Here is a 27237-nt window from a genome sequence, read left to right as displayed (position 1 = left end):
TATGCTTTCCTCAACATTTCGGTGACTTGTTTGTCCCACTTAAGATTTTGCTGAATGAATACACCAAGGAGTTTCACACATTGCTGCCTTGCTATTTCTCTACCTCCTAGGACAACAGTTGTAGGAAGGGGGGCATTCCTCATGAAGAACACATCCATAGATATACATTTCTGAGGATTTAGTCTCATCTGGTTACGTTGAGCCCAATCTCTCAACGATGATACAGCTTCCTGGATAATGGAGTTATCCAGTCGGCTGCGACACTCCAGGAGAGTGAGGTCATCAACGTATTTGTACCTTCGAATAGGGTCGACAATGTCTAAGGAAGCATCATTGATAATGGCCAAAAACACCATGGGGCCAAGTTTTGTGCCTTGGGGGACACCAGCAGAGACTGCGGACCAGTCAGAAACGGCTGTGTTGTACCTCACACACTGTCGTCTACCCTGTAGAAAGTTCGCTATCCAACGCACAAGGGATGGGTCAACACCGAGAGACAGGAGCTTCATGACGGCTACGTTTTGATCGATGCGGTCAAATGCTTTGCTAAAGTCAGTTAATATCAATGTGGATACAGTTTTGGGTTTATCCGAGTTCAGACACAGATGGTGAAGGATGTCAACAAGACAATGGACCGTAGATAGACCTTTCCTGTTTCCAAATTGTTGAGGGTCAAGATACGGATTCATATCCTGCATTGTCCATTTAGCAATGAAGCTCTCTGCTACCTTGGCGAATTGATCCGTCAGGGAGATTGGTCGGATCGCTTCAAGAGTAGCAGGGGTTGACTTCGGAACTGGCACGACAGTAGCTCGCTTCCACTGCCAAGGGACGCATAAATGCCGCTTGCGGGTATGTTGCAAAATACTTTTGCAGCAATACCGGATATAAGCTTCTCAGTTCCCCATTCTTCATTTATCCGATGGTTGACACATTTACCTCCAGGGTATGTCTGGATGTGTTGAAGATGGTCAACACCATTCTGCTTCACATATGAAAATTAAGAGATGGGCGATCGTAGATGGTTGGGTGATACTGCGGGTCAACTTCAAATTAGAGCACATCGATGCTGGTTGATAAATAGTTAACTTAACAGATTGTGGTATGCTGACCTTGTATCACAAAATTTGAAATATTTTTGGAACACCTCAGTAAAATTTATATTTTATATTAATATGGAAGACCCTTAAACTGAATTGGAAAGTATGGTGAATATGGATTATTTGAATTTGTGAACGTGAAACCACTGCAAATATTTTAGCATTACAGTAGTCCATTGACACCACTTGCAGTTAAAATAATCAAATAAAACAAAGTTAATTTGATGATGGGTGTATATACCAAGTTCTTTGAACAAGATAATCATCACTGACCCGTATTACATGTACTCTGCTTTATAATGTAGTCTGATGATGCTTTGAGTAGATATTCCGATCTAATGAAGATGGTCAATACGAACTCACAGAATGATGATCATTAGTAGTAGTCATATGGCAATAGTACTAATCCACTTTAAATGAGCTTTAATCTGTTGGCTTCTGATTGTAGCATTTTTACCTGTATATTTAGAATAAGGCTCCCGATTTCTGAAAGACTCTGTATATGGATTTGGATAAGTGATGGAATCATTTTGAAATGTGTTAGTTTTTAAAAGCTAATGACTTGCAGAATTAAAATAATTTGTGTTTTCTATTACGTATTTGTAGTGATTTACCTTTAATATCTTTTTTAATGGATGCATGGACAACAAGTGTATGAAAATCAGATATGTATGGACTGCAGACTGACTTTTGCAATTTTATTTCTTATCTTGCATTTGACAGTGTCTACCCAGCTTATTGTAAAGAATGATACAAAATTTGAACCATTCTGTCAAAGAAAGTCATTCAAATAAAAGAGGCAAATCATTGTTTAATAGATTGATCACTCTTTTACCTCCTGTGAATGAACACTCTTGTATTATATTTGTAATGGTGATGTACAATCATTCATGCTCCTCAGATGCTTCACTAATTCAAACTCCACAAACAAGCTCATATTAATCTTCAAAGGCCAATTCTACGAGAGCTTTGTGGGGGACATACTACCTTATGACATTTAATTGTTATTGATGTGTATGTATCTATTGTGGTTTATTGTATCCATCTTTCCTTCACGATGAATGCGTGTGGTGCCATTAGGGAATTCCCATGTACCTAACTACATGTAGCTGGGGGAAATCTTTATTTTCTCACCCCGCACATATCTATCTCTCAATTTATTTTGTGGCATTTTTTTTCTGTTGTTCTAATCACATTTCCTGTGATGTAGAAAGTCCAGAATGTATAAAACTCCTTATTACCGAATAGTATGTACAATAAATAAAAGAAATATGTCAAAAATTAACCCCAAAATAGAAAACATAAGAAGCTATTTACGAAAACAACTCATGAGTTTTTGACAACACTTGAATCCTAATATGCTTTCTTTGGACTCATTGCAATTATTTGCACAACAGCCCTAAGCAAAACCTTTTACGACTATTAGATTATCAAAGATATTTCTCTTGGTAATGACAAATCAAATGAGAGAAGGAAAAGATGCAATGATAATTGGATGTCTGCCTTTGGGCTTAATGTGCTGTGTCCCGTGAAATGCCAATGCTTTTGTTTTTATCATGTACCCCATTAAAAAAAAATCAGCCACTCATAAGAAAATATATGACAATCAATGATAATATCCATTGCAGTGTACATATCAATGCGTACATAATACAATAATAATTGCTGTTTATAACAGGCAAAAGGCTCTTGTGTGCTAATGCATTGATAATTCTTATAATGACCATAGTAAAACTGTTGTTTAAACATGTGTGTATGAGGGAACTGTATTTTGAGTGAACATGTTTAACAAATACCTGTTGTCCTTAAAAGCCAGAAATATGTATGCCTTTAGTATTTTCTTCTTTTTTTTTGGTATTTTTCAGATCAGACAACCAGCCAAACAAAAACAAGACCAAGATCCCGATCAAAGGTTCATTTTCCTGAAGACGTCTCCGATCATTCTGAAATTCTAATCTCCAGAGAGATTGATAATTCCATTGATGTTAATCTAGGATTTCTTCAAACAGATCATAGATATCAAATAAGGTAAAGTATGATTGATAGAGTAATAAAAGAGAGAATCTAAAATATAACAGAAAGCAATCAATGCCAGTCACTAGAATGAGTGCAAATAAAGTTGAAAGTGTTGAATATATGATTTTTTAGTAAATTATTTTGTAAAACATCTTTGTACCTTTAAGTTTCAATGATAATGTTCGTTTTTATTGTAAACCATGAAATTCAAGTAACAAACATGGTGGGTAAAATTAGAGCTCATGTTATAAGAAATTTGTTTTATTTGATATTGTTTGTCACTATGATAGTCACCAAAATGTGAAGCAAAATTTTATCCTTAAAGATTGATTAATTCAAACTGAAATTGAACATTTATTGGAAGTGCAAAAATGTTTGTATTAAAAAAGAGAATGAAATATTTTCAAACTTTTTGATGAATGCTAAGCTCAAAGTTTACTTATGTTATCCAAATTAAATTTTCATATTTAGTATGCATATTTTGAAAGAAAAACACAAATTAGCTTCAAAATTATATGTAGATTTAAAAAAAAATAATCAACTAAATCTCTATACTTGATTGAATATCAAATATTTAAGGGAGAGATTCAAAGAATAAAGAGAAATTATTGTTTAAAGGTCAAATCCACCTCAGGAAAATGTTGATTTGAATCAATAGAGAAAAATCAGACAAGCACAATGCTGAAAATTTCATCATAATCAGATGTAAAATAAGAAAGTTATGACATTCAAAGGTTTCGCTTATTTTTAACAAAATAGTGGTATGAACGAGCCAGTTACATCCAAATGAGAGAGTCGATGATGTCACTCACTCACTATTTTTTTTTTTTTATTGTTTGAATTATACAATATTTCAATTTTTACGAATTTGACGATTACGACCTCCTTGCCTGAAGCACAAAATGTTAAAATAATGGAATTCCACGTGTTCAGGGAGGAATGAAACTTCATTTCACATGACAATGACGAGAAAATAAAAATATTTCATATTTCATATAATAAAATACAAAAGAAATAGTGAGTGATGTCATCAGTTCCTCATTTGCATACCGACCGAGATGTGCATATAACTGTTTTGTGAAATGAAGCGAAACTTTAAAATGCCATAACTTTCTTATTTTACATCCGATTTTGATGAAATTTTCAGTGTTATGCTTGTTGAATTTTTCTCTTTCTATTCAAATCAAAGTTTTTGTTGGGGTGGACTTCTCCTTTAAAGATTGAGGTTCACTCAAGCATGACACTGCAAATGCTGTTGAACTTGCAGCAATCAAATGAAAATTTTCAAAATTTTGAATTTGAAGGAAAATAATTTCTTGTGGGCTTTGATATAATAGAGCACATATAGTCGTTTCACTTTTGTCATGAAGTTTTACAGCAGATGATTATAGATAGATTTAGGGATTCATTGAAATTAAAACATTTAAAACAGTGTGAGCTTGAAAGCCTGAAAATTAGTGTGTAAATATTCTTACAGAAAAAGCTATCAGTAATTATTTTTTTTTATCCTCACACAGGTGTACAGTACGAGATACATTAAAGGGAGATGTCATTGCCAAAGAGAATTCTAGTACAATTATACAATCAGTGGAAGCACATGTAAGACCAGATGGTAAGTAACCAATATGAATGTCATATGACCTGCTCTGAACCAATCAGATTACAGAACATCTGTGGAAGTGGTATAATAAGTAACAATTGTATGCATCTTACATAAATGTAGTACAGGGTGGTTAGAAATCTGAATGAAGACCTCGGTCACAGCTTTGCATATCCAGCTGCATATAACTGTGGTTAAAGAGAAATTCCAGTAGTTGCAATAAACACTGATTTCATGAGAAAGTCTGTAAAAAAGGGCTTAATTGTCAGTATATCATCGAGGATCTAGATCTGGTACAGTTACGTAAACTGAACTTTGTGAAATCTTGAAATTTACGCTGAAAAATGTTCACACTGAAGATCCCCAACACAGATAAGCGCACGTGGGACAATGTATAATTATTGCTTAGAGCGTCGGGCCCGACGCCCTACTCGAATCCTGTGCTTATTTGCTGATTTCTCAGCAATTACACAATTTCTTCCAGAATCCTTTGGCACATGCGTTTTATTTATACAAACAGACACTTTGGTGGTCATTTCATTGGATTCTGTACAAACTCATTTTGATATCGTTACCAAAACTAGCATTTACCTTTAAAGTATGCAGCTTTTCCCAGTTATGAACAGTATAATTTTATGCTAACTTTCAAAAATTAAAAAAGATCTGAGATTTACCAATTAATGGAGGCTTTATGCATTTTTAGCCCCTGCAATACTCCTAACCATCTGCTATGTATCTAGTCTTCATCAGACATCATGCACATATTCCTGAGAGAAAGGTCTGGAGTGCAGTGCCAGAGCTCCTTCGTCTTTTCACTCCTTCAAAGCTTAAATGTTTCAATTTCTCTGTCTGCTTGCAAATTAGAGCTGATTTTAAAAGACGCTTCTCATGCAGACTATGAAATTGAGTTTTATGCCTCCACATACATCATCTCAAACGTGAGGATCCGTTTGGAATCGCCATGTTTTCTGGAAACCAGCCGATGTTAAAGGGTCCCTTGATGGTGAACCCGTGCTAGGTACCGAGCACTCTCCCAATAACCTCCTGTGAACATGAGACATTGCACATGAATGGGTTGCTTAGCAACAAGAAGATGAAATGATCTGGCCCTCGCTTGGTGAGCAGGTGTCATTTTCAGCTGAAACAAGCACCCTTGTCTCAATCGTGAAGATCCATTCATCATGCTTGAGACTACCTCATCATCCATTATTTTTCATGAAATGGAGAATATATTAGCTTGACACATTGAACATTGTTGAGGCCATGGGACAGCCTTGTCCTGGTATGATTGGACACAGAAATATTGGAAATGGCACTTTCCTTTGTAATTTTCAGTGCAACCAAGCATGCAAGGAGCCTTAGCGACTCTAACTTTCCTACTTATAATTTTTCCCATCCCGGCTCTGTGTCTTCCGCTCAAGATGTATTTTCTCATGCTTAAAATGTTCTTGCTCCTGCCCACATGCATGTACTTACCCCCCCCCGCCTCTACGGACAATACATGAATGTGATTTATGCTGTTCAGGTTGTCTGTGCAGCATCCCTTTTGAATGGGAGATCATGGTGGGTGAACCTTGTTGGACACAGCTAATTAGAACTATTTTTTTGTCATTGTTCTGAGATGTGATTTTGTATTCTTTTGGGCACATGACCCTATTAGATTCATTTTGACAGGCCCTTTGCTGTTATATGCAGTGATACCATGGGTATTAAAAGCATTGAAACAGATCTAATATCATCAGTTGACTATACACTTTGGGATATTTTTTGTGCTTTTAGCACCTTGCTATTGCTGAATATGAATTGAAGTGGTAAAAATAGACTGAGGTTTTGTCTATTTTGTCTTTTAGTCCGTATCTTCTAAAGACTAGCTTCATTCGGTAACTGCCGCAGAAAATAAGCTAATCTTGGTTTATTCTGCATTCAGATCAGTGAATACCTATAGGCAATAGAGAAGCACTGTCCCACTTTCTCTTTTCACCTCATCTTTTCTATCAAGAATTGGCATTTAGGGTGTTCTGTCATTTTTTTTTCTCCCTTCATTTCATCGTTTCATGTTTGCATGATCAATTATTCATGTTGATCTCATCCTGGTTTGTAGAGTTTGATGTGATGTTCTCCTCCAGGTACTTCTGATTCCTACATGTATTGTGTGGATGTAAGCAAGGAGGCTGGTTCAGGAAAAGTTAATTTCATTGATATACTAGTATAATATAATGATGTTTGTATAGCTACTTATAAATCTTACAAATTACTGGAATACAGAGTCCTAGATTCACTAGAAACTAGAAACACTCCTGGACTAATTTCCTTTGGTATGACAGCTTTCCACCCAGTTGTAAATGATGTTGAGAGTTTACCGTAAGTAACGGTGTATTAACCGCACCTTTTTCTCGGCGGGATAGAAGCAAAAGTCGGGGGTGCGGTTTATACACGGTGACGGGTCTGAGCCAGCCCGCCGTAACCCCTCCCGTACATGTACAATGTCTGCCAGATCACAACACATCGAGTGGCCGGGCGTAGCCGCCCAGGCAATGTCGTTTAGAGAGGTATGAGCCGAGGGTAATGGGAAGCAATTATTATGATCTTAATCAAATATTGTCCATAACAAACGCACCCACCTTCATGACACTAATTTTGACTTTATTCTTGATTCAAAGTAGTGAAGTTCCCTGGCTAATTTAAAAGAGACGCCAAGCATACTCTGTAATATTTTGTCACTGCTGAGCGAGAGTTGAGTGAGCTTAATTATTGCGTTGTAATGTGGTTGTAGTGCGACTTAAGCTGGCGCTATTCAAAGTCCCTTTTCGCGCCAGCTTGTTTTTTTCCTTCCTGTTTGCTTTTCATAAGATACCATGTAAACCACGCACGAGAGAGACGGCACGAAGCCGTAAAAAACAACTGGAAAGAATGTCAATTTATTTGTTTCTTGAACCTTCCTGTAATCCCGTATCCAAAATTCATGCTAAGACATCAAATTTCTGAAAGTGATTGTGAGATTGTGATGCAAAAAATGTGAATGTTTCTTCCTCCTACGCTGGGAAAGACACAGATCATAATTTGATAAGATGTACTGGCATGACTGGTACTGTATCGTAGTTTGCAATGTAATGGCAGTGCTGTGTGTGACTGTGAGGTGAGTGAGTGTGTAAGTTGCCAATATTGTCGGCCGGGGACCGTTCTTTCTTTCTAACATTTGTAGATGAATTGATCAAGAACAGCATATTTCCGCATACCGGTAATCTCTTTGGATACTTTGAAATCTTAAAAACTTAGATTTTGTTTCTTTGTACATGTACCTCAAATATGCATGTAAATGTGAGAATTTTTATTTTTTTTTAGTCCAAAGTTGGGGGTGCGGTTAATACACGGGTGCGGTTAATACACCGTTACTTACGGTACTTCATTCTCTCAATTTAGTTATTACATGCACATGGGCAATGCAGTAGTTCACAGATACCATCATGTTTTGATGATTGTGTGTCACAATTCAGTGGCCATTTTAGATATTGATCAATTTCCTCAATCATTGAAAAAAGTACTTTTATGACTCATGATCTTCTTTGTGCTTATTTGTCTTTCGATAATCACGATTGAATGACAATGTACACTTTAATTTGCAAATACAACTCCATTCCTTTTTAATCTTACCATGTATTATGTTCCAAAGCTGCTTAGAACTTTTTCCAAAACTCCCTACATAAGCACGTCTTTCCTGAAATCGGAGCATTCTCATGAAAACAAGATTTATTCATCGGAAAGTTTGTGGTTGGCTTGGAGCTTGTTGAAGGTAGAGCTTATCATTTATCCCCAAGCACTGACTTAGAATGAAGCTAGGATTTCTAGTCAGGTTTTAATAAGAGCTTAATTTGCACCTTGGGTTTCGTACTTGATTTTCAACTTGAATTTGCTGACAGCTTTTAAATCTACATTTATATACCAATAATCATTGAGAGTGCAAATCTGGTATGCTTGGAGTGAAACTTTTGATTCACTTAACCACTGGAAATTTACCTTGATAAATATGCAGATAAATGAATATAAAGTAAGAATTAATGAATTAATAGGTAAGTAGATTCATAAATGAACGAATGAAAGAATAAATGAATAAATAAATAAAAACCTAGTATAAATGAATAGATTTATGAAAGTAAATCATTGAATGAATACATAAATGAATAGATACAAATAGAAAACAAATGAAAGATAAATGAATGATTGAATGTATTGTGTGAGTTCTATTTACTATCAACATTATGTCAATTTTTAAAATGCAAAAATATACACTTTACAAAGTCCAATTTCAAATACATTATGATACAGGATGTACTCAAATGAAAATATTATTTTCAATGAGAACTGTGTGTTCAGCCAATTGAAAATCTCAAATAGAGAACTCTTCACTTTTCTTTTGCAAGAAATTCATAAAAATTGTCTTTCATTTGCTTTAGAATCTGGAAAGCACTGATATTCAGTTACATGTAAAGGTGAGTTGCGTCACTTGATGTAGCTCTCTGAAAATCATTTGAACATCTTGTTGATTTATTATTTTGGATTACCATTGAAATAGATCGTGCATGACACCTAAATTTTATTGTGAAAAAGGTATTGAAATAAAGAATTTGTGAGTGAGTAAAGTATAGTAATTTCCAAAGATGAAGCAGGTCGACAGTGATACTCTTTGTGCCTATACATGTATGCCAATGAGAACAATCTCATATAAAAGAATATTGTCTATTGACACCTACTCCACACCCTTTCATGCTGTTGTATCATATTGGATGGCTCATAATGGAATACCAGAAGTATTCCAAAAGATTGGGCAAATATTCCACAAGTTGCAGATGGGTGGAATATTGACCCTAACGAGTTGAATATATATGGTATTGAATTGAATTGAATTGAATGTATTTATTGTCCTGTGTAGGAAATTCATTTCACATCGGGTTTACAAAAATTACAAATAGATATGCACATATACAGAATGAAAATAGACTTACAATACCATGGCATTACATACACAAAACAAAATGCCGTATACGTTATATCAAATATAATAGAAAGAGTACAATTGCAGATATATAAATTGATTAATTATTCAAAAACTAATTGGTTTGTGATTCCATATCCAGCCCGAATACGGGGGGGGGGGGGGGGTGGTGGAACGAATATTGCGAGACGGTAAATTAAAAGTGAGTATTGAAAGGGGTGGGGTTCATAGTAAGCTAAGTGCAATTCCCCCTTCTATCTGACAACTGTACTATTAAACACATGTTGAGAATTTGGGACAAAAGACTGCCTAAAACGTACTTTGTTGGTACGGGAGACACAGAGGCGAACACCGGACCTATTGAAGTTGTAATAGCAATGTAGAGGGTGAGATGGATCTTTTAAGATGGCCTGAACTTTAGCTAGTAATCTTTCGTTGTAGAGAGTTTCAATTGGGGGTAATTCCAGACCGATTATTTTCTGGGCAATTTTCCGTGGACGTTCAAGCTTCTCTTTGTTCGATTTAGTAAGGTTGCTATAGAAGCAGATTACATTGAACATCACAGCTGACTGGATGATAGACTTGTAAAACAGGGACAAAATCGACCTATCCAAATGGAGCTTTTTGAGTTGGCGAATGAAAAACAGTCTTTGATTTGCCTTCTTTTGAATGGAGATTTCATGGTATTTTATGAAATGGTATTTCATGAAATAAAGCCATCCAATATAATTATGTATCATCTATCCACCCCCCCCCCCAAAAAAAAAAGAGGGAGAACTTTGATTGAACAAGTCATATCACTTATCACATTACATGTATGGCATCATTCTTAGGATCAAATTTGGTTGTTGACATGCGACTTGCATGTAGTTTGTTATGACATCATCAAGCATAATTGTGCTCTATGCTCTGCATTGCTGTCATTGTTGTACGCATTGGCACGTGTGCACTACTGTTGAATACGATCTCATAATTCAACGGCAAATTTTGTACATATATAGGATATTTGATGGATTTCGGTCCTTTTTAGGGGTATGCTCTGATACTGCACAGGCGATTGATGCAAACCAAAATACGCAATTTTAATGCACTGGTAAAACACTGTATAACTGCATGTTATAGCTCCAGATTCTTGAGTTGTCCATTAAAGATAGCTCTTTTATAATGAATTCATGACTTTTAAGCTGTTTCCTTTCAAATTATTCTATACTTTCTCACGTTTCAGTTCTGGTTATTTTTGTCTCAAGGATAAAGGATGAACATTTACTTGTTGGCAGACATACAATTTGTGCATGTTTGATTAAATTTAACTCAGAAGTGGCATTAGCTGGGAGTCAACTACGATTTTTTGTTACTTTGAATCAGATTTGATCAAAGTTTAATTGGTACTATATTATTCAAATCAGAGTAAAAATGACAAGAAAAATAGTTAGGATGTAACTTAGGAGTCAAATTATATTGAATGCTATTCTGTTCAAATATGACTTTAGACAAGTAAAGATGTAGATAATCGTCACAGGTGAAATAAATGCAGCAATTAGCAACTTTCAAAGCATGAAATAAAAATAATACAAACAGCAACATTAATATGAACAAGTCTCTGTTTTTTCTTTTGTATTTTTTATACATTACCAAAGTTCTTTTATACATTACCAAAGTTTATTGACATTACAAATTTAAGTGTATTAAATGTTTGCATAACATGGATTTTGATAGGATCATATGAAAATAGATGATCAATAGATAGATGACATGACGTTCAGACAAATTTTTGTAATTCAAAGGTTTATACAGAAGAATTAGTAGTCTTTTAATAATTGTTACTAAGCTTATCAGACACATTTAAGTATCAGTTACATACACATAAAATTTCAAATCGTTTGGTTAGACAGTTGTGGAGAAATTGCACTCTTTGTGAGCGTAACGGACATGACACGAAATGGACGAAGCATTTTTACCTCCTATTGCTTATCAAAATTCCTGTGAATTCTTAGATTGCATGCACCTGACGTTGGTGTTAATTTAACCTTCAGATCATGCTCTATCCATAAAATGGTGTTTAACAACAGTTTTGCAGTGCATTCTGTATTCCTAGCTCAAAATGTAGCGTAACGGACATGACACACGAAGCGTAACGGACATGACAGTTTCATCCACTTTTTGTAAGCGAATATAATTATTTTACTACAAGATAAGGTACAAGTCTAATTGTTTACATGTTAAGGCTAGGGGTTAGAGACACATATCATAACTGGTAATCTGTAATATCTCCTATTGTTTTGCAATTTTAGAGGGGGTCTTTTTGTACAATATTTATAAAACAAAAAAAATATTTAGAAAATTCTATTTTACCCCGGTTAACAACAGTTAATGAGTATTTTCCAGTTACTACCATCCACCACACCTAATTAAAGGAGAAAAAGTTGATAGAAAAGATAATTTTTTATTCATGCCCTAATATTTGATAATATACTAGCGTAACGGACATGACACCCTTACGAAGTGAATTCATCAGCACTTCTTAGTTTGAAAATGAAAGAAATATGAATAATGAATGTAATTATGTAACAGCAAAGTACCTTTTCTAACACTCTAAAGAAAAATATGTAGATATTATTAGCAGGTATCATTAATTTAATAGCCATAGCCTAAGTGATAATTTTATATTGAATACAATGTTTATCATACCACTACGGCACACTGAGAAGACCAAATCTCATTTTTTGTGAGAAGAAAACAAAATGTACCAGACCTGTATAAATCCAAGAAGAACATATTATGGAATGTATTGTATGATAAAGAACATGTACTAGTATTAATGTCAGTTTTAAGATTACAAAAAATGGTATTAAAAAGTATTGTAATAAAAATTTAATAGCAGTACCTGGAAACCTGTCTTTCATTATCGATTATGTATGAGTTGAAAGGTAATCAGAATGTTTGTAAATAGCTTCTGATATTTTTTTCATTTAAAATAACTATCATCCTGAGTATAATCATCCTTTCATCAAATCTTGGATGTTCTAAATCTTACGATCTTGCTTGCTGACAAATGTGGTTGTAATGGTGTATCTAATTTTGTTGTATTGTCCGCGCTGCTTGTGTACAATTGAAGATACATCATTCATATCGTGATTATGGCTGACCAAAATACTATGATGAAATAATTCATTGATCGCGCCACATTCTTTCCACGGCCCCTTTGATTTGTGATACTGCAAAGAAGTGCCACTGTAGATTCATGGATTCATAGAGCTACATCATGTAACACAGATATATACTTGCTTTTAAATGTGAGCCCATGCCATCACTGAAGAAGTACATGTAGAGGTTGGTGAAAGTCAGATACTTTGAAGTAATATCATCAATGATCATGAATTCACAAGTTGGAGTTTTATCATGCTCCAAACTGTCAGTGCAAAAACCTAAGATAATCAAATGTTTGTTCAAGCACAAATGACGCAGATTGTGATCTGAGTATGTTGCCAGATCTAGCTGCATCTTATCCTAATTATTATGTGGCATACCGTAAATTCTCAGAAAAATCTACCAGAACAAGAGCTGAACTTTCATCATTCACCAACTTCTAAACATAGCTTAAATGACATGCAGTTTCTAGGAAATATTACATTCAGCTATCCTCAAACAATTGAGACTGACCTCAGTCTTTGACACTGAGCCTAATTATTTTGTTTTTGTGAATACTGCCATTTGCCATATATAAGGCGTCATGTCCATTACGCGAACCGTAATGTCTGTTACGCCATTTTTATGAAAATGAGAAGTGGTAAGGGAAAATGATTGCTACACATGGTAGGGGGTTTAATTCTAACATAGAATCTGAATCTGCAGTACCTTTAGACAAATTTCCTGTAAGCTGTGAAAACTTTAAGTAAAAAACGTAACGGACATGACACTGAAAATGGTAAAGAAATCACACAAATCTGAAGACAGATTTCTCTAAAATTGATGAATGGCATAAAATTTAATTATCATTTTCTGTTGATATAAACATTAATCAACTATTCAAAAGTTAAAAGAGACCTCTGGGATCTTGTTTGCTTTTAGTAGAGACAGGAAAGATGAATTGTTTAAAAATAGCCACATTTTTTACATTTTGCAATTTACGATTCTATTTTTTTGATGAAGGAAAAAACTTCAAAATTTTATCAATATTGCGATTTTTCTATTGGAAATTGAGACTTTATAGATTACTTTTTAAGAAAATTTGGCTGCTTAAGTGAAATCGGAAACTTCGTTTTTTTCTCTAAAGTGAACATTTTCCATGGAATTGCCCAGATGCATCCTTGCAAAGCGATGCTGTTTCCGAGACTGGAAAGACATTAAAACTGTTTTTTTCTAGAGTGTTCATTAGACATTCCTTCTGCATCCTTAAGGATAATCCTTGCTCCAAGCTGTTTTGATAATCATAATGATTAAAATTGATGCTCACCGATTTGGGGATTACATAGCAGGTGATTCCAGCTCTCAAATAATCCATCTTGTTTACAAATATATTGACATGTATTACAGTAATTTCTTCCCTATAGTCTATATTTATCAATGTGGATGTTAATGTGGCATATTTCTTAAATGGTAATCCATATATTCCATCCAGTCAAATGTGATTTCTTAAGCATTTTGTGTGTCTCTCATGGCGATGATCTGAAATTCTTCCCCACAGAGCGGATAATGTGCATACTTTTTAAATGCTTGCCTGTTATCAGATTACTGGAATGGCCAGGAAATTTTAAAGTGCTTATCGGTTTTGATTTACAGGGATTTAAAAGTGATCCAGACCAGCTTCGTATACAGTTATAATGGAGTTAGATTTAGATATAATTCCAGATGTATTATTCAAAAGTGTAAGAATATATACATGTACCATTCTGCTTTTTTTTTTAGCATATTGAAGAAAACAATCATAGGCTTGTGGATATTGCATCTTTCTTGAAAAATAAAGAAAAATAATATGAAATTGATTGCTCTCACGAAAATGAATGTGAAAGCCATTAATAGTATATATAAAAAATATGTAACTCTCAGATTTTTCTCTCTAAATCATTTTTAGGCTTGGTGTCAGTGGTATACTATGAATAGCAAAGCAGAAGTGTTGTATAGACAAACAATAGTCAACTTCATAATATATTTCTTAATATTCATCTACTCCATGTAGACTGTTCATACCCCCTCTCTCTTTCTCTGTTTTATCTCTTTCTCCCTCTCCCCTCTCTGAAGCTCTTCCTTTAAATTCATGCAATAATTCATGGTTTTATCAATGAGGAGTGCTCAGAAACAAACAAGTCCATCGGTATCCATTGACTCACTTACCTTAATTCATATTTTGTCATCAAATTCATATTTGTTGGGGTCAAAATGATATTTGTTTGGGTAATAAACATTCTCTTCTACTCTACCTCCATCAGGCCTTCCATTTCAATATGTGTGTGTGTGTTTTTTTTTCATTTATTTTTTTTTATATTAGAACAGAGTCATATTTCCCGTGGGTGATCTTTGGCATACAATGTACATGTAAATGTATGTCATTCTGTCTTAACAGGTTCTCTCTTATATCTGTTTCCTCTTTACATGTATTTATATTTTTATAGTTAAATGTATGATAAAATTTGATAAATATTGGAGAAAAATAATAAAGATTTAACAATAGTGATTTATTATAGAACTATAATATTTTGTAATACTTGTTTTGCTACATGAGTCAAAGAATATCCTTTTAGAACCTTTCTAATTTTACAAGCTTTGCTTTTTAGTGGATCCCCTCATTTCCATATCCATTTATGCTCTATATTATACTGGGTTTTTTTTACGAAGTAAGAATGCCCTTCTGTAAAATTGTATTTGATTTGTATTGTTTTATATTACTTTGTATTATGTTTTGAATGGAAATGAAATAAAAGAATTGAATTGAATTTCTACATAATAAAACAAAAAGCGTTAAAGGTAGAGTAAAATTAAGACACAGAGAGGAAGGGGCTTCTACCCAAGCGTCCACCTGATCCTTGCTTTAATGATAGATGCATATTGCAGTTAGAAGAGTGTCAATTCAAACACCTTTCCACAGTGTCAGCATCCACTGCATAGATGTCTTACCATCGTTGGTTAAAAGGGTGCTCGCTCTAGCACCTTTATGTAATGTCAACACCCTTGGTTTTCTTAGCCAACTGAGGTCATGTCCTTCCTTCATTAATCCTCATTCACTGGTAAGGTGTTGGCCTGAGACTGCTATCATAATTCAATTTACAAAAGGGGGCAATGACAAAGTGACTTTCAAGTAGACATGCACGGTAAAGGATAGGGACCGCAGTACTAGGAATGTGAGGGAATGGGGGGCGAGATGAACTAATACAACAATGATAAAGACGAGCCAAGATTAACTCAAACAGAGACTAATTTTAAAAGAAACTTCACTTTCTCATGTCCAAGTAAAACATAACTGTTGGTATAAAACATGGAAAGAAAGTATGGTGCTAAGAGAAAGATCGTAGGAAATAAAGGATTCTAGAAAGGAGAGGAAGAGATGGAATGTGTAAGTCATTAAGCACCAGAAGCTAAATGTGCACATGGAGATGTATTTTGAATGCATGCAGGTTTTAAAGTGGACCCTTTGGAGGTTGGTTGACATTTCCAAATGACAAGAGAGAGAGACAAACAAATTGGTTTTGTTCTCCAACATTTTAAGTACCACATCCCCACTCTCTAGCATGTACATGTAGGGTGTGAAGTACATGAGGTTCAAATATAACTTATGATGCTTTGCGCCATTTCCTACAGTTAAACTTGTCTGAAAGGTTATAACTAAATTTAAACAACTGTCCAGTAGAAATTCATTTTTTTAAGTGATCTGTAATTTTGAAATACTTTAGAATTCACTGGTTTAATTACATTCAAAAGTAAAATTGTATAGTGTCGTCCTCCCGGCTCTGAGCATGGAGCAACAAATCATTGAAACGCCAAACAAAACCAGTAGTTTGCCATTCTCCATGTACTTTATATTTACTCATTATATAGTTATAAACTCTTTAGGCTTTACAGTTATTTCATATCTTCAGTAGATTTGAGAATACACATGCTCCTGAATAACTTATTAATAAACCAATAAGACTGTATAATATTCTTTGTTTATTGATAGCCATTTCAATGATGTTTTGATAACAAAGCTCCATGTTGATGGTCAACGATATTTGTTCACCATGCTTTTTGTTTTCTTATTTAATTTCTATATGCACTCGAAGATCATCTGCAGTAAATGACAAACATTGAAAATCTTTCCTCCGAGAGGTTCAGGGCTTGCTATTCAATTGGTCTGAAGGACATCTGGGGCCCGTTTCCTAAAGGACGTACAACTGTTGTAACTTTGCCATAATGCCAACTACCATGGCAACAAGGCTCAGCAGCCAATCAAAATCAAGGTTACCACTGGAGTTGCCTTAAATGTTTTGTTAATGTTAAAAGTTACAACAGTTGCAAGTTCTTTATAAAAGGGCCCCTGTACTTGATTTCTGGTTGAAATGTTCACATTATAAATGGAAGATTATATTTTTTTGTTATGTTTTACTTGTGTTTTACTAATTCGCATTATGGATATCTCTTCAGCAGCCATATTAACAAATCTGTGTTCTGTTTCATAAAGACTTATTATAATTACAAATGCCCAATATCTAGAATATGTTTACTACGAACCAATCGTATAGAATGATTTCAGTAGCTTTGATTGTAACAAGTTTTATGAAACAGGCCCTTGTTTTCTTTGCAGTCACCTTGAAAATGGCCACTCAATCTTGTGGGAAAACATCTTAAAGGGATGGTCTGGGCTGAAAATATTTATATCTTAATACATAGAGTAGAATTCACTGAGCAAAATGCCGAAAATTTCATCAAAATCGGATAACAAATAACAAAGTTATTGAATTTTAAAGTTTAGCAATATTTTGTAAAAACAGTCATCATGAATATTCATTAGGTCGGCTGATGTTGTCACATCTCCACTTGTTCTTTTGTATTTTATTATATGAAATTAGGTTTATTCAAATTTTTTCCACCAAGAACTAGAAAAATTGGATTGACAACTGATTTAGTGCATTAGATATTTATTGCTGCAACTCATTTCATTATATGGGAGACATATTATTCACACAAGTATGAAATAATGAAAAAAATATGATTTTATGTAATAACATAAGAAAACAGAAAGTGGAGATGTGACATCATCAGCCCAGCTAATGAATATTCATGACGACTGTTTTCACAAAATATTTCTGAACTTTAAACTTCAATAACTTTATTATTTGCTTTCCGATTTTGATGAAATTTTCGGCATTTTGCTCAGTGAATTCTACTCTATTTATTAAGCTTTACATACTTTCAGCCCGGACCATCCCTTTAACTGTGTCTACAGACAGTGTGTATTATCTCTGTGGGATAACATTAGACAATCAATCCCCTCAATAAATATTGCAAAGCTCGATTGTTTTCACTCCCTGTGGCTTCCTGTGGCTTTCTTTTCCAATTAAGTTGAAATGATGGCAGGAAGCAGGGGATGAAAGAAATACGAAGATAGAAGACAAAGTGGATGATGGTTAAACAAATCATGTAAAATGTATGCTGCAATTATATACAGTGGATGGAAACTGATGCACACTTATTGCACATGAATACCACTCAGTGTTCTTCTCAGTTGCCTAAACCATATCGCTCAACTTATACACTGCAAAAACTGTGGTGTTAAAACTGACACCAATTGGTGTTAATAGAGGACCACACCCTAAGGTGTTAAAATAACACCCTAGAGATTGAACATAACACCAAAGAGTGTAAATGTAACAACCATAGGTGTTGTAATAACACCTATAGGTGTAAAACTAACACCACCAATTTAACACCGGTGTAAAATAACTGGTGTGGTCCTCTATGTACACCGGTTAACACCACAGTTTTTGCTGTGTAGGTGTGAATAATGATTTATTGAAAATCTAAAATGTTTGAATTTTAAACATGAATGTATTTGCTGTAAATATTTCATAGAGAGATGGAGAGAGAGAGAGAGGGTGGGGGGATGAGGGAGGGGTGATAAGGGAGAGATTGGTGTCGATGAATCGGAGAGAAGGGAAATCAAGAAAAAAATGAATTATTGCCTTTGAATAGCAGAGAGAAGAGGCAGCTCCAAACATTCATTGATGCAAGAGAGTTGTAGGAAGATAGAAATGGGAGGGGTAAAAGAAACATGCCTCTGAATTTTTTTATCAGTTTGAGATGAATACACTCATCCCTTCATGCCATTGCCTGGTTCTATAACCTCTCGCTTCAGATGTTGCCAAGGGCTAAGAGGGTGTCACTGTCAGTTTAAATGTGTTGAATTGAAACGATACACCTTTATGGCTTTCCACGTTCATTTGAATTGCAGATCCATTGATCCCACGCAGAGACACTGTCCAATAGGCCGCCCCTCTGACGGCTCAGTGGGAAAAATCATTCAAACTTGTAATTTTATGGCCAGACTGTTTATACTTGTAATTCTATAGTCAGAAGATTCATTTGTGATTTACCAAAGGGTTACTTTTTGTTGATATCAAGTCAATCTGAAAAAAAAACATTACACAAGCATTATTGCAAAAAATTATGAAAAATCAGATGAAATTTTACCATTTAAATTCTTTGTTGTTTTCCTGAAATACTGAATGAAGCTTTATGCAAATTGGAGAACCAGTGAATAATTTTCATTATTTATTGAAAACTTAGTTTATACTTCATGTCAAGCAAAGAGTATTTGATGATCCCAATAATAAGAGAAAAAACAAATGAAATTGTCTGTTTAAAGTTTGATATATAGCCTCAAATTCAAATTGTATGTAATTTCTTGAAAATTTATTAGCACCGACTTGCTGTGACTTGACTTTCATTCTGTGAAATTTGCTTTCCAAAATCCTTTTTCATTTTCCACTCCCTTATAGGCATCCATTTTTGGAGTAAAACATGAACCCCCTGACTGGCCTCTTATTAAGAGACGTTGATGCTGCTGTCTCACCAGCTGACTCCAGACCGATCAAAGCTATTACATTACTTTGAATGTCATATCATCAGTCAGTTTGGTATGACTGAGCATCAGAAGGCACTCATTGAATCTTGACAAATACTCCAAAGCTGCTCCTAAAATACAATGTAAAGATGCATTGTCAAGTCAACCATAGTACAATCATCATCCACATGAAACCTTGTTCAGATGAGGTGCAGTGACATTGGCAGCGGGAGGCAAAAAAATTTAGGGGGGGGGGTCCACCTGAAATTTTGTGATGGAGACAGTTAAAAAAAATACCCCCCCCCAAAAAAAAAAGTTATCAACCAAAATTTCATGATGGACCACCATAATTTTTTGACAAGCATATCTAAATTTTAGGGGGGACCACAACAAATTTTTTTTGGGGGGGTCCACCTGAATTTTTGGGGTACGCAGGAAAAAAAATTGACAAGCAATCAGGGGGGGGACCGTCCCCCCCCCCTCAAATTTAGGGGGGACCCATCCCACCCGCTTCCACTGCCTATGTGCAGTGAACATAGTGACATTCTTAGTTCTGACATGTTGAGTCAAATCGTCCCACTTATGCTAATATAATGCACATTACACACTTCAAGTCTGGAAATAGATGCCCTATCACCCCATGACAAGTACGTCATGATTTCAGTACTCAACTCTGATCAAAAGATATTTTATCTTAGCTATTTGAAGATTTGCATGGGTTGTAGCTTTTTTATAAGCAAGTTGCAAAAAAATGAGAGCTCTAGGATTTCTGCCTCTGCAACATTTTTGTCGCCTGACTTTCAATTGACTCTTCACAAATTGTTACTGAGCGGTCTTGCTGAGATTTGTCATGTCAAATCTGAACAGACTTTAACAGGGCATTATTTCCTGACATGCTTCTATAGCGATTTGATGGATGTCATCTTGATTCTCTCCCTTTCATAACAAGTGATATTTTTTTCTTTAAAATTACAATTACTGCTTCAATTCTATCACAATAACACAAGTGCCAACTGCTCTCTTGGTTTGTATTTTTTTTCTCTTCTCTCTCGGTGGAAAGTGATGTTTTCCTTTGAAATTAAAATTATGATGTAAGGATTTATTCCATGTCTGTATTTTTACTATTTTCTTTGTGTTTTGTAAATTTGCCCATAAAATTGACTATAATGCTTTAAACCCCTCATACTCCCCTACCTTCTTTGTATCTTCCAAATTTCTCCCTTTGTATTTCCCTTTATACCCTTACTGTGTTACCGGTTACACTTCGTAATTTCAAAACACATAAATTGCCTATACCTCGAAGTTCGTTAATCCGAAAACGTAAAAGGGTTTCTTAATCCGAACATTTGTAGCGTTATTCCGACGGTTCGTTATTCCGAAGGTTTGATAATCTGAAAACGATATAAGGTACAATGTCCGAAGGTTTGTTAATCCGAAAACGAAGTAAGGTTCGTTGTTCCGAAGGTTCGTTAATCCGAAAACAAAATACGGTTCTTTGTTCCGAAGGTTCGTTAGTCCGAAAACGAAATAAGGTTAGTTAATCATTTAGTTTTTGGACTAACGAACCTCATTTCTTTTTTGGATTAACGAACCTTTGGAATATCTGAACCTTCGGAATAACGAAGCTTCAGAATTACGAATGGTTGCGGCGTTACCATATCTTCTACTTAAATAGTTGTATTTATTTTCATTTAACACAATATCATACTTGCCCCTAACACATGTCAATAGGTTTCGCCTTCTTTGTTTCATCTGCCTACTTGAAGGTTACCTGAATGACAACATGAAAGCCATGTGCTATGCTCGCTAGGTGCGCTCTTGGACTATACTATCATCTATGCACGTGTAGATACTGTTGTTTTCTAAATTTCAAGGGATCACGTATCGATAAATCATATAATTTCAGCATTTTTCAGTTAATAATACAGGGTATTGAAAAATGTATTAAAACTATTGTATATAAAATGTGTATAAATTCATTGAATTATATCTTTTGCAATCAATTTTTCATTATTTTGAAACATTGGCATGTAATTCAAATTGGCACCAGGGAGAATTTCTCTTTCTTGGCTGCTCTTTGTCAAAAGTGAGGTACAATATTCATCAAATTGGCCAGAGTTCTATGCAGCCAATCAAAAGATGGAATAGAATTGTCCAAATTAGAACTTGTATTCTTTTAAGAAAAGTTCTAAGTTTTAACTGGTCAGTTTTCACTTTCAAAAAAATTTCGAACCAATAAAAAAAACCTTGTCATTGTCCATCAGTTGCCCCCCCCCCAAAAAAAAATACAAGAATTCTAGAAAACAAGCAGCCATAATTTCATGTGCAGCAGAGTCTGGTTTTTCTACCCTTAGTTTCTCTTTCATTTGAATTAAACTATTCTAAACCGAAATAGATACTAGTAAGTGTTTTCAAAGTTGATTTACAGGTTTTGTGATTAATGTACATGATTAGATGGTGGAGGATGATGCACTTTGACAATTAGACTCGTGGTGCACTCACCAAGTGCACCACATTTCTTGGTGTGATGAATTATTTCAAGTATTACTATTCTTCAAATACTTGATGCTTATCCATATAGGTTATCATCTGCACCTTTGAACATCTGTTACCTAGATATCAAATGTTTCAAAAAAATTTTATCACAGAAAATACCTTGGTTCATCATGCCAGATATAAGCTGACATTCCATGATATAAAACATACCATGAATTATTCTGCATGATTTTTATCATGCATCCATCCTCATCAAATATGGAAGGATTTCATGAAAAAAAAATATTCGTCTCTCTATGAGAACAGTTATATTAGCTGTTGAAAATCATCACTTCTAATTTGTTAATAGCAAATTAGTCGGTAAAAATCAATGATAAAACTTCATGATATGTAAGATCTTCATTCACTCTAATGCTGTCATAAAGTATACAAATATACCAGGCTTTGAGTAAGTATAGCGGGAATTATTCAAGGTTGGACTAGCATTACAATTTTTCATGAGGTGCGAAGCTCCGAGGGAAAAATAGTGATTTTGCCAATACAACGGGGAATGAATAATTCCCACTATACTTTTTAAATGAATGCCTGGTATATTAGCTTCATATCCTACTTTAATAAGTTAGAGAAATAGATCTTAATGATCTAGTTCTTGTACTTGTACTTTATCCTTTTTTAATCTGAACCAAATATAGATAACCCGCTGCGCTGATTCAAGTACTTCTCCTGAAGCCACGCGCTCAGCACCCGGAACGCATATCAGTGCCTGCGCCGTCAAGATCTGTGACGTAAATGATGGAATAGCACATTTTCTTTGGTGGGCACTTCTTTTTCAACACGGAATAGCACATTTTATTTTCAACATCATCGCAAAATAGTCAGAATATCTTTGGTCACATGATGCTATTTAAACCAATCAGCAATCATGATTTAATTTATGTAGGATCTAATCCTTGCTATATGATTAGTACAATATAAACAAATATTTTTCTATGTCAGTTGCAGAGGAAAATTCAATTTGTTATTACTTATCTTCGGGCACAGGGAACCCTGAACACAACATCACAATACTTTCTGGGTGACATGTAACATTGGTAAAGTTATAAAGCCATTGTGAGTCTAAAACCTATTACCTATGGAATGTTGGCAAAGTTCTTAGGCCTCATTGAGTCCCGAATACACTAATCCCAATTCTATCATGATTTGCCATTATAATATTGGTATGGTACCTAAACAATAGTTATTCTTGAATTAATTATTCATATTATTTTTTTTACATACATAACATTGGTAAAAATCTTAATCTGTGAGTCTTTTTTAATGCGAAATTTCAACCCTATTCTATGTTAGGCCACGTCAAGTTTTGAATACAAGCAGGAACAATCACATTCTTAATCTTTTTCACACTGGTAAAGTGTTATTTCCTTTCCAAATAATCTCATAAATCATTGATGGATATTATGTGTCATGTTGGCCAGGGTACCAATTCAAATTTCTGTAATTGAATCGCTCCAGGTGGAATTGCCTCTGTTCAGTCACACAACAAGATTTAATGTGAGCTCAGGTAACCTACCTCGAAATTGCGTGTAAAATATAATTTGATAGGATTGAAATATATTTATGCATGGATAAGGGTATGTGTACCCCCCCTCTCTTTGCCAAAATAGTGCATTTTACCTCTCATCTTTAAGAGGCTGTTTTGAGAAGAAACCTTTTTTGGGGGAGGATGGGGGGGGGGGACCTTTAAACAGTTTTTAGTCATCTGTGTCCTTTTTTTAGGGATTCCTTTTTTGCTTGTCAGAATGTTCTAAAGAAATCTCTCCACTTTCAGAGACTTGCCAGACATAGCAACAAATAATGTGTTCAAAATGGATGAGTATTTTAGAGAAAATAGGCCAATGGAATACCTGGGTCCTCTAACTCAAATGTTAGCAATTAATCGCTAAATGAAACAGCCTATCAAGATCATTGTTGCATGTGCATTTTGCTCTGTAGACTGATGAGGAACCAATCAGAATTTCTCTTTCAAATTAGCGATTAATTGCTAAATGTTGTGTTACAGAGCCCTGGTCACTTGGTTTCTGTGAAAGAAACAAGGTATTCTATAAAAGAACTACATCAAATGTGGAATCAAGATGTATATGGTGTCTTGATATTGCTATATCTGACAAGCTTCCAGTTTGTCAAAAAGGGCCTTATTAAGAAAATATGCATACAATTTGAAGGCTCTACTACATTACTAGACTATCCCCTAGTTAGCATTGAAATGCTTTGACATACATGTATCTCTCATTATTGGTGTCAATCATATTTTTAAACTCTATCTCTTTTTTTCTTTATGTATCATTACAGATAATGGGCATGATATTCAACTAGAGCTACTCTCTCACAAGGAGGGTGTCATGGCCGAACCATTCACCATTCACTGTATGGATGATAAAGATAAATCAGTCATGGTTGTAATACGAGCAAGATTACTAGGTAAGTAAAATCAATTATTGATGGTTCTTATTGAGAATGCAAGACTGAACTCTAACTGATATCAGGGCATTTTTCACGAGCGTAAAATGCGTTATCGAGTTACAAACCTCTCGCTGTTATAAGCTACTGTATGTTGCCATTTGATTGGTTGAGGACAAATTTGACATAGAATTCCTGCATTTTTCATTGATAACAAGATTTATGCAACATGACCCATGCAAACAAAATCATTCTTAAAATTTGGGAGTAATGTGGTTATTGCTGATTTAGGGATCTAACCCTTTAAACTTTACGTGCAATGTGTGCACACATGAAAGAGAGAGCAGGTATGTCAAGAGACTTGTCTTTAACACTTGGCTATCACTAATACTCCTCATATCAAGACTGTTCAAACATTAGACCCAATATATTGCACTCAACCAATTAGGTACTGTGGACAGATACGGTTGCGGAGGAAGATATACAGACTGTTCATTCAGACACTGAACGTCTCTACAAGAACTCAGTCACCAAATGTATAACATCATCTCTCTTTTTGAAACAAAATGTGAATAAATGAATGGAAATAGAAATCATGGATTTATTAAAGAATAATTACTGTGATGATGATACTGTATTTGTTTTCTGTGGTGTGAGAGGGCAGTAGACCACTTTATACTCGAATCAAGGGACCGTTTCATGAAAGTTGTCAGCATTGACAAGTTGTCTTTCTGTGACAGTTACCTTAGTAACAAACAGAGGACAGCTTCTGAGCCAACCAAAACCAGGGATTTTCACTGAAATTTTCAGTGCTGACAACTTTAATGCAATATCCCCGACTGGTCATATACTTTGATTTTGATGATTAATTCATTGAATTGTCACTTTAGATGAAACACAATAAATATCAATTATCATCATCTTCCCCTCCTCCGTCTCTTCTTCTATTCTCTTTCTTCCTCCTTACCATATCATTACAGGTAAAGATCAAGGAAGACCAATGTTAAAAGAAGGCATCATAAACATGGGTCTTGAAGCGGAGGATAGTTCGGAAGAAGAGAGCGATCGAGACACCCACGATTGATTCCATCTTCGCTCCCATCTTTCCCTTCACTTTAACCTTGTAGTCTGGAAGACATTGTCTGGACAACATAGTCACATTAGAGATTGCACCCATAGATGTCGGGAGAAAGAATTCTTCGTGAAACGGCCAAGTCTTTGAAGAGAGATCTGGTAGCAGAAATATTTGCCTATGTGGATTATGAATAGAGTTGAGAGTTTTTATTGAAAGAGATGTTTTAAGCAATGCATGTTGATGTAATGTACAAAGTGAATTAAAAGGTTTGTGTCTTCAAAGAAGATAATTTTTATTGTCTAGATTTAGTTGTATTGCAAATTTTGTTATGAACCAGAAGCATTTTATAAGTGAAATGAAGTATACTTTATCTGTATTCAGATCAAATCATTTTGAGATTCTTCTTTTGATTGAATGAGATAAATTTCTACTGGATTATTTATCATTCTGAGTATTTGATATTAATAAAGTATAAATTCTACTTTCATATTTATTTTATTTATTTTGATTAGTTTTACTTTCCTCCATGGAACTCTACATCACTATGATCTTCAGAGCAATTATGTATTAACAACGAAAATCCATCATGTTAAGTGAAACACCCTGAATTTCTATATTAATTCCATGTAGGAAGAACCTATGATATGAAAAATAGGTATGAGCACCAGACTGGTGAATGATAAAAGTTATTCTTGACTTGCTTGTAACAAAATACATACATTTCCCTTTCTTTTATCTTGAATTATGATCCAACACTGCCATTCCTTATTCTCACAAATATTCAAGAGATTGATCATTTTGTCATTTATTGCTTTTGATGCAGAAACTTTCACATTAGGTGATCTTATATATACATGTATGTTATCATCAGACCGCAAGGCAATTATGGTGGTATGCAAGTTCTAAAATAAAATTCAAGTATATGAATCATTCATTCAAAGTTGAGAGTTATTTTAAAATTCAGGAATCTTGAAAAATCCTGGGAAGATAATACGTCTATTATGCCCTTCCCATCATATCTTCCTGTACATTAACTACTTTCTAGTGTAGTTTCCAAAAAATCTATGTAATTTTCTTAAGAACAACAATAGCGATCAATAATTATGTATTTCCCAGCACCCAATATTGAATCTCATTTCTGTAGTATTTACCAATGTGTAGTCTAGAATCTTGATTTCCATATCATATTGACAGAGAGAGATAGACTGAATTATTTGTTTGGGTTCCGTGGGTAAAATAATATGGAAATAATTTATTCTTAGTAAGAAAAGCGCCATATTATCAGTACACTTTCAAGCGTGATGACATTTTAAAATTTAAAATCTAAAAGCAATGAGCATTATTTGATAATGCGCTCTTTAAACTGAAATGAGAACGGGTGCATGCTTAACAAGTTCTTTCCAAAATTTGATTATATTGTGTAATTCACAATAATTATCAGCATTTATAAATCGAAAAAAAAAGACAATC

At 34.6% G+C, this 27237-nt stretch overlaps 1 protein-coding gene across 1 annotated transcript; it reads left to right on the top strand.

Moving 5' to 3' along the window:
- The first annotated feature begins 839 nt into the window (after positions 1 to 839).
- LOC121424702 (UPF0687 protein C20orf27 homolog) lies at positions 840 to 27237 on the top strand. Its single transcript, XM_041620452.1, has 5 exons — positions 840 to 852; positions 2966 to 3128; positions 4634 to 4728; positions 24585 to 24713; positions 25673 to 27237. Exons 1-5 carry the CDS (start codon positions 840 to 842, stop codon positions 25774 to 25776), a joined length of 504 nt encoding a protein of 167 aa, XP_041476386.1. The 3' UTR covers positions 25777 to 27237.

Source organism: Lytechinus variegatus, chromosome 12, assembly GCF_018143015.1.
Source record: "Lytechinus variegatus isolate NC3 chromosome 12, Lvar_3.0, whole genome shotgun sequence".
NCBI classification, from domain to species: Eukaryota; Metazoa; Echinodermata; class Echinoidea; order Temnopleuroida; family Toxopneustidae; genus Lytechinus; species Lytechinus variegatus.
Note: the sequence above shows the minus strand (reverse complement) of the source record. Positions and strands in the feature narration are given on the sequence as shown.

Excerpts from the sequence above, each read along its gene's own strand:
- LOC121424702 (XM_041620452.1), top strand. Across the intron at positions 4,729-24,584 it reads AGCACATGTAAGACCAGATG|ATAATGGGCATGATATTCAA; the intron begins GTAAGTAACCAA and ends GTATCATTACAG. Across the intron at positions 24,714-25,672 it reads AATACGAGCAAGATTACTAG|GTAAAGATCAAGGAAGACCA; the intron begins GTAAGTAAAATC and ends ATATCATTACAG.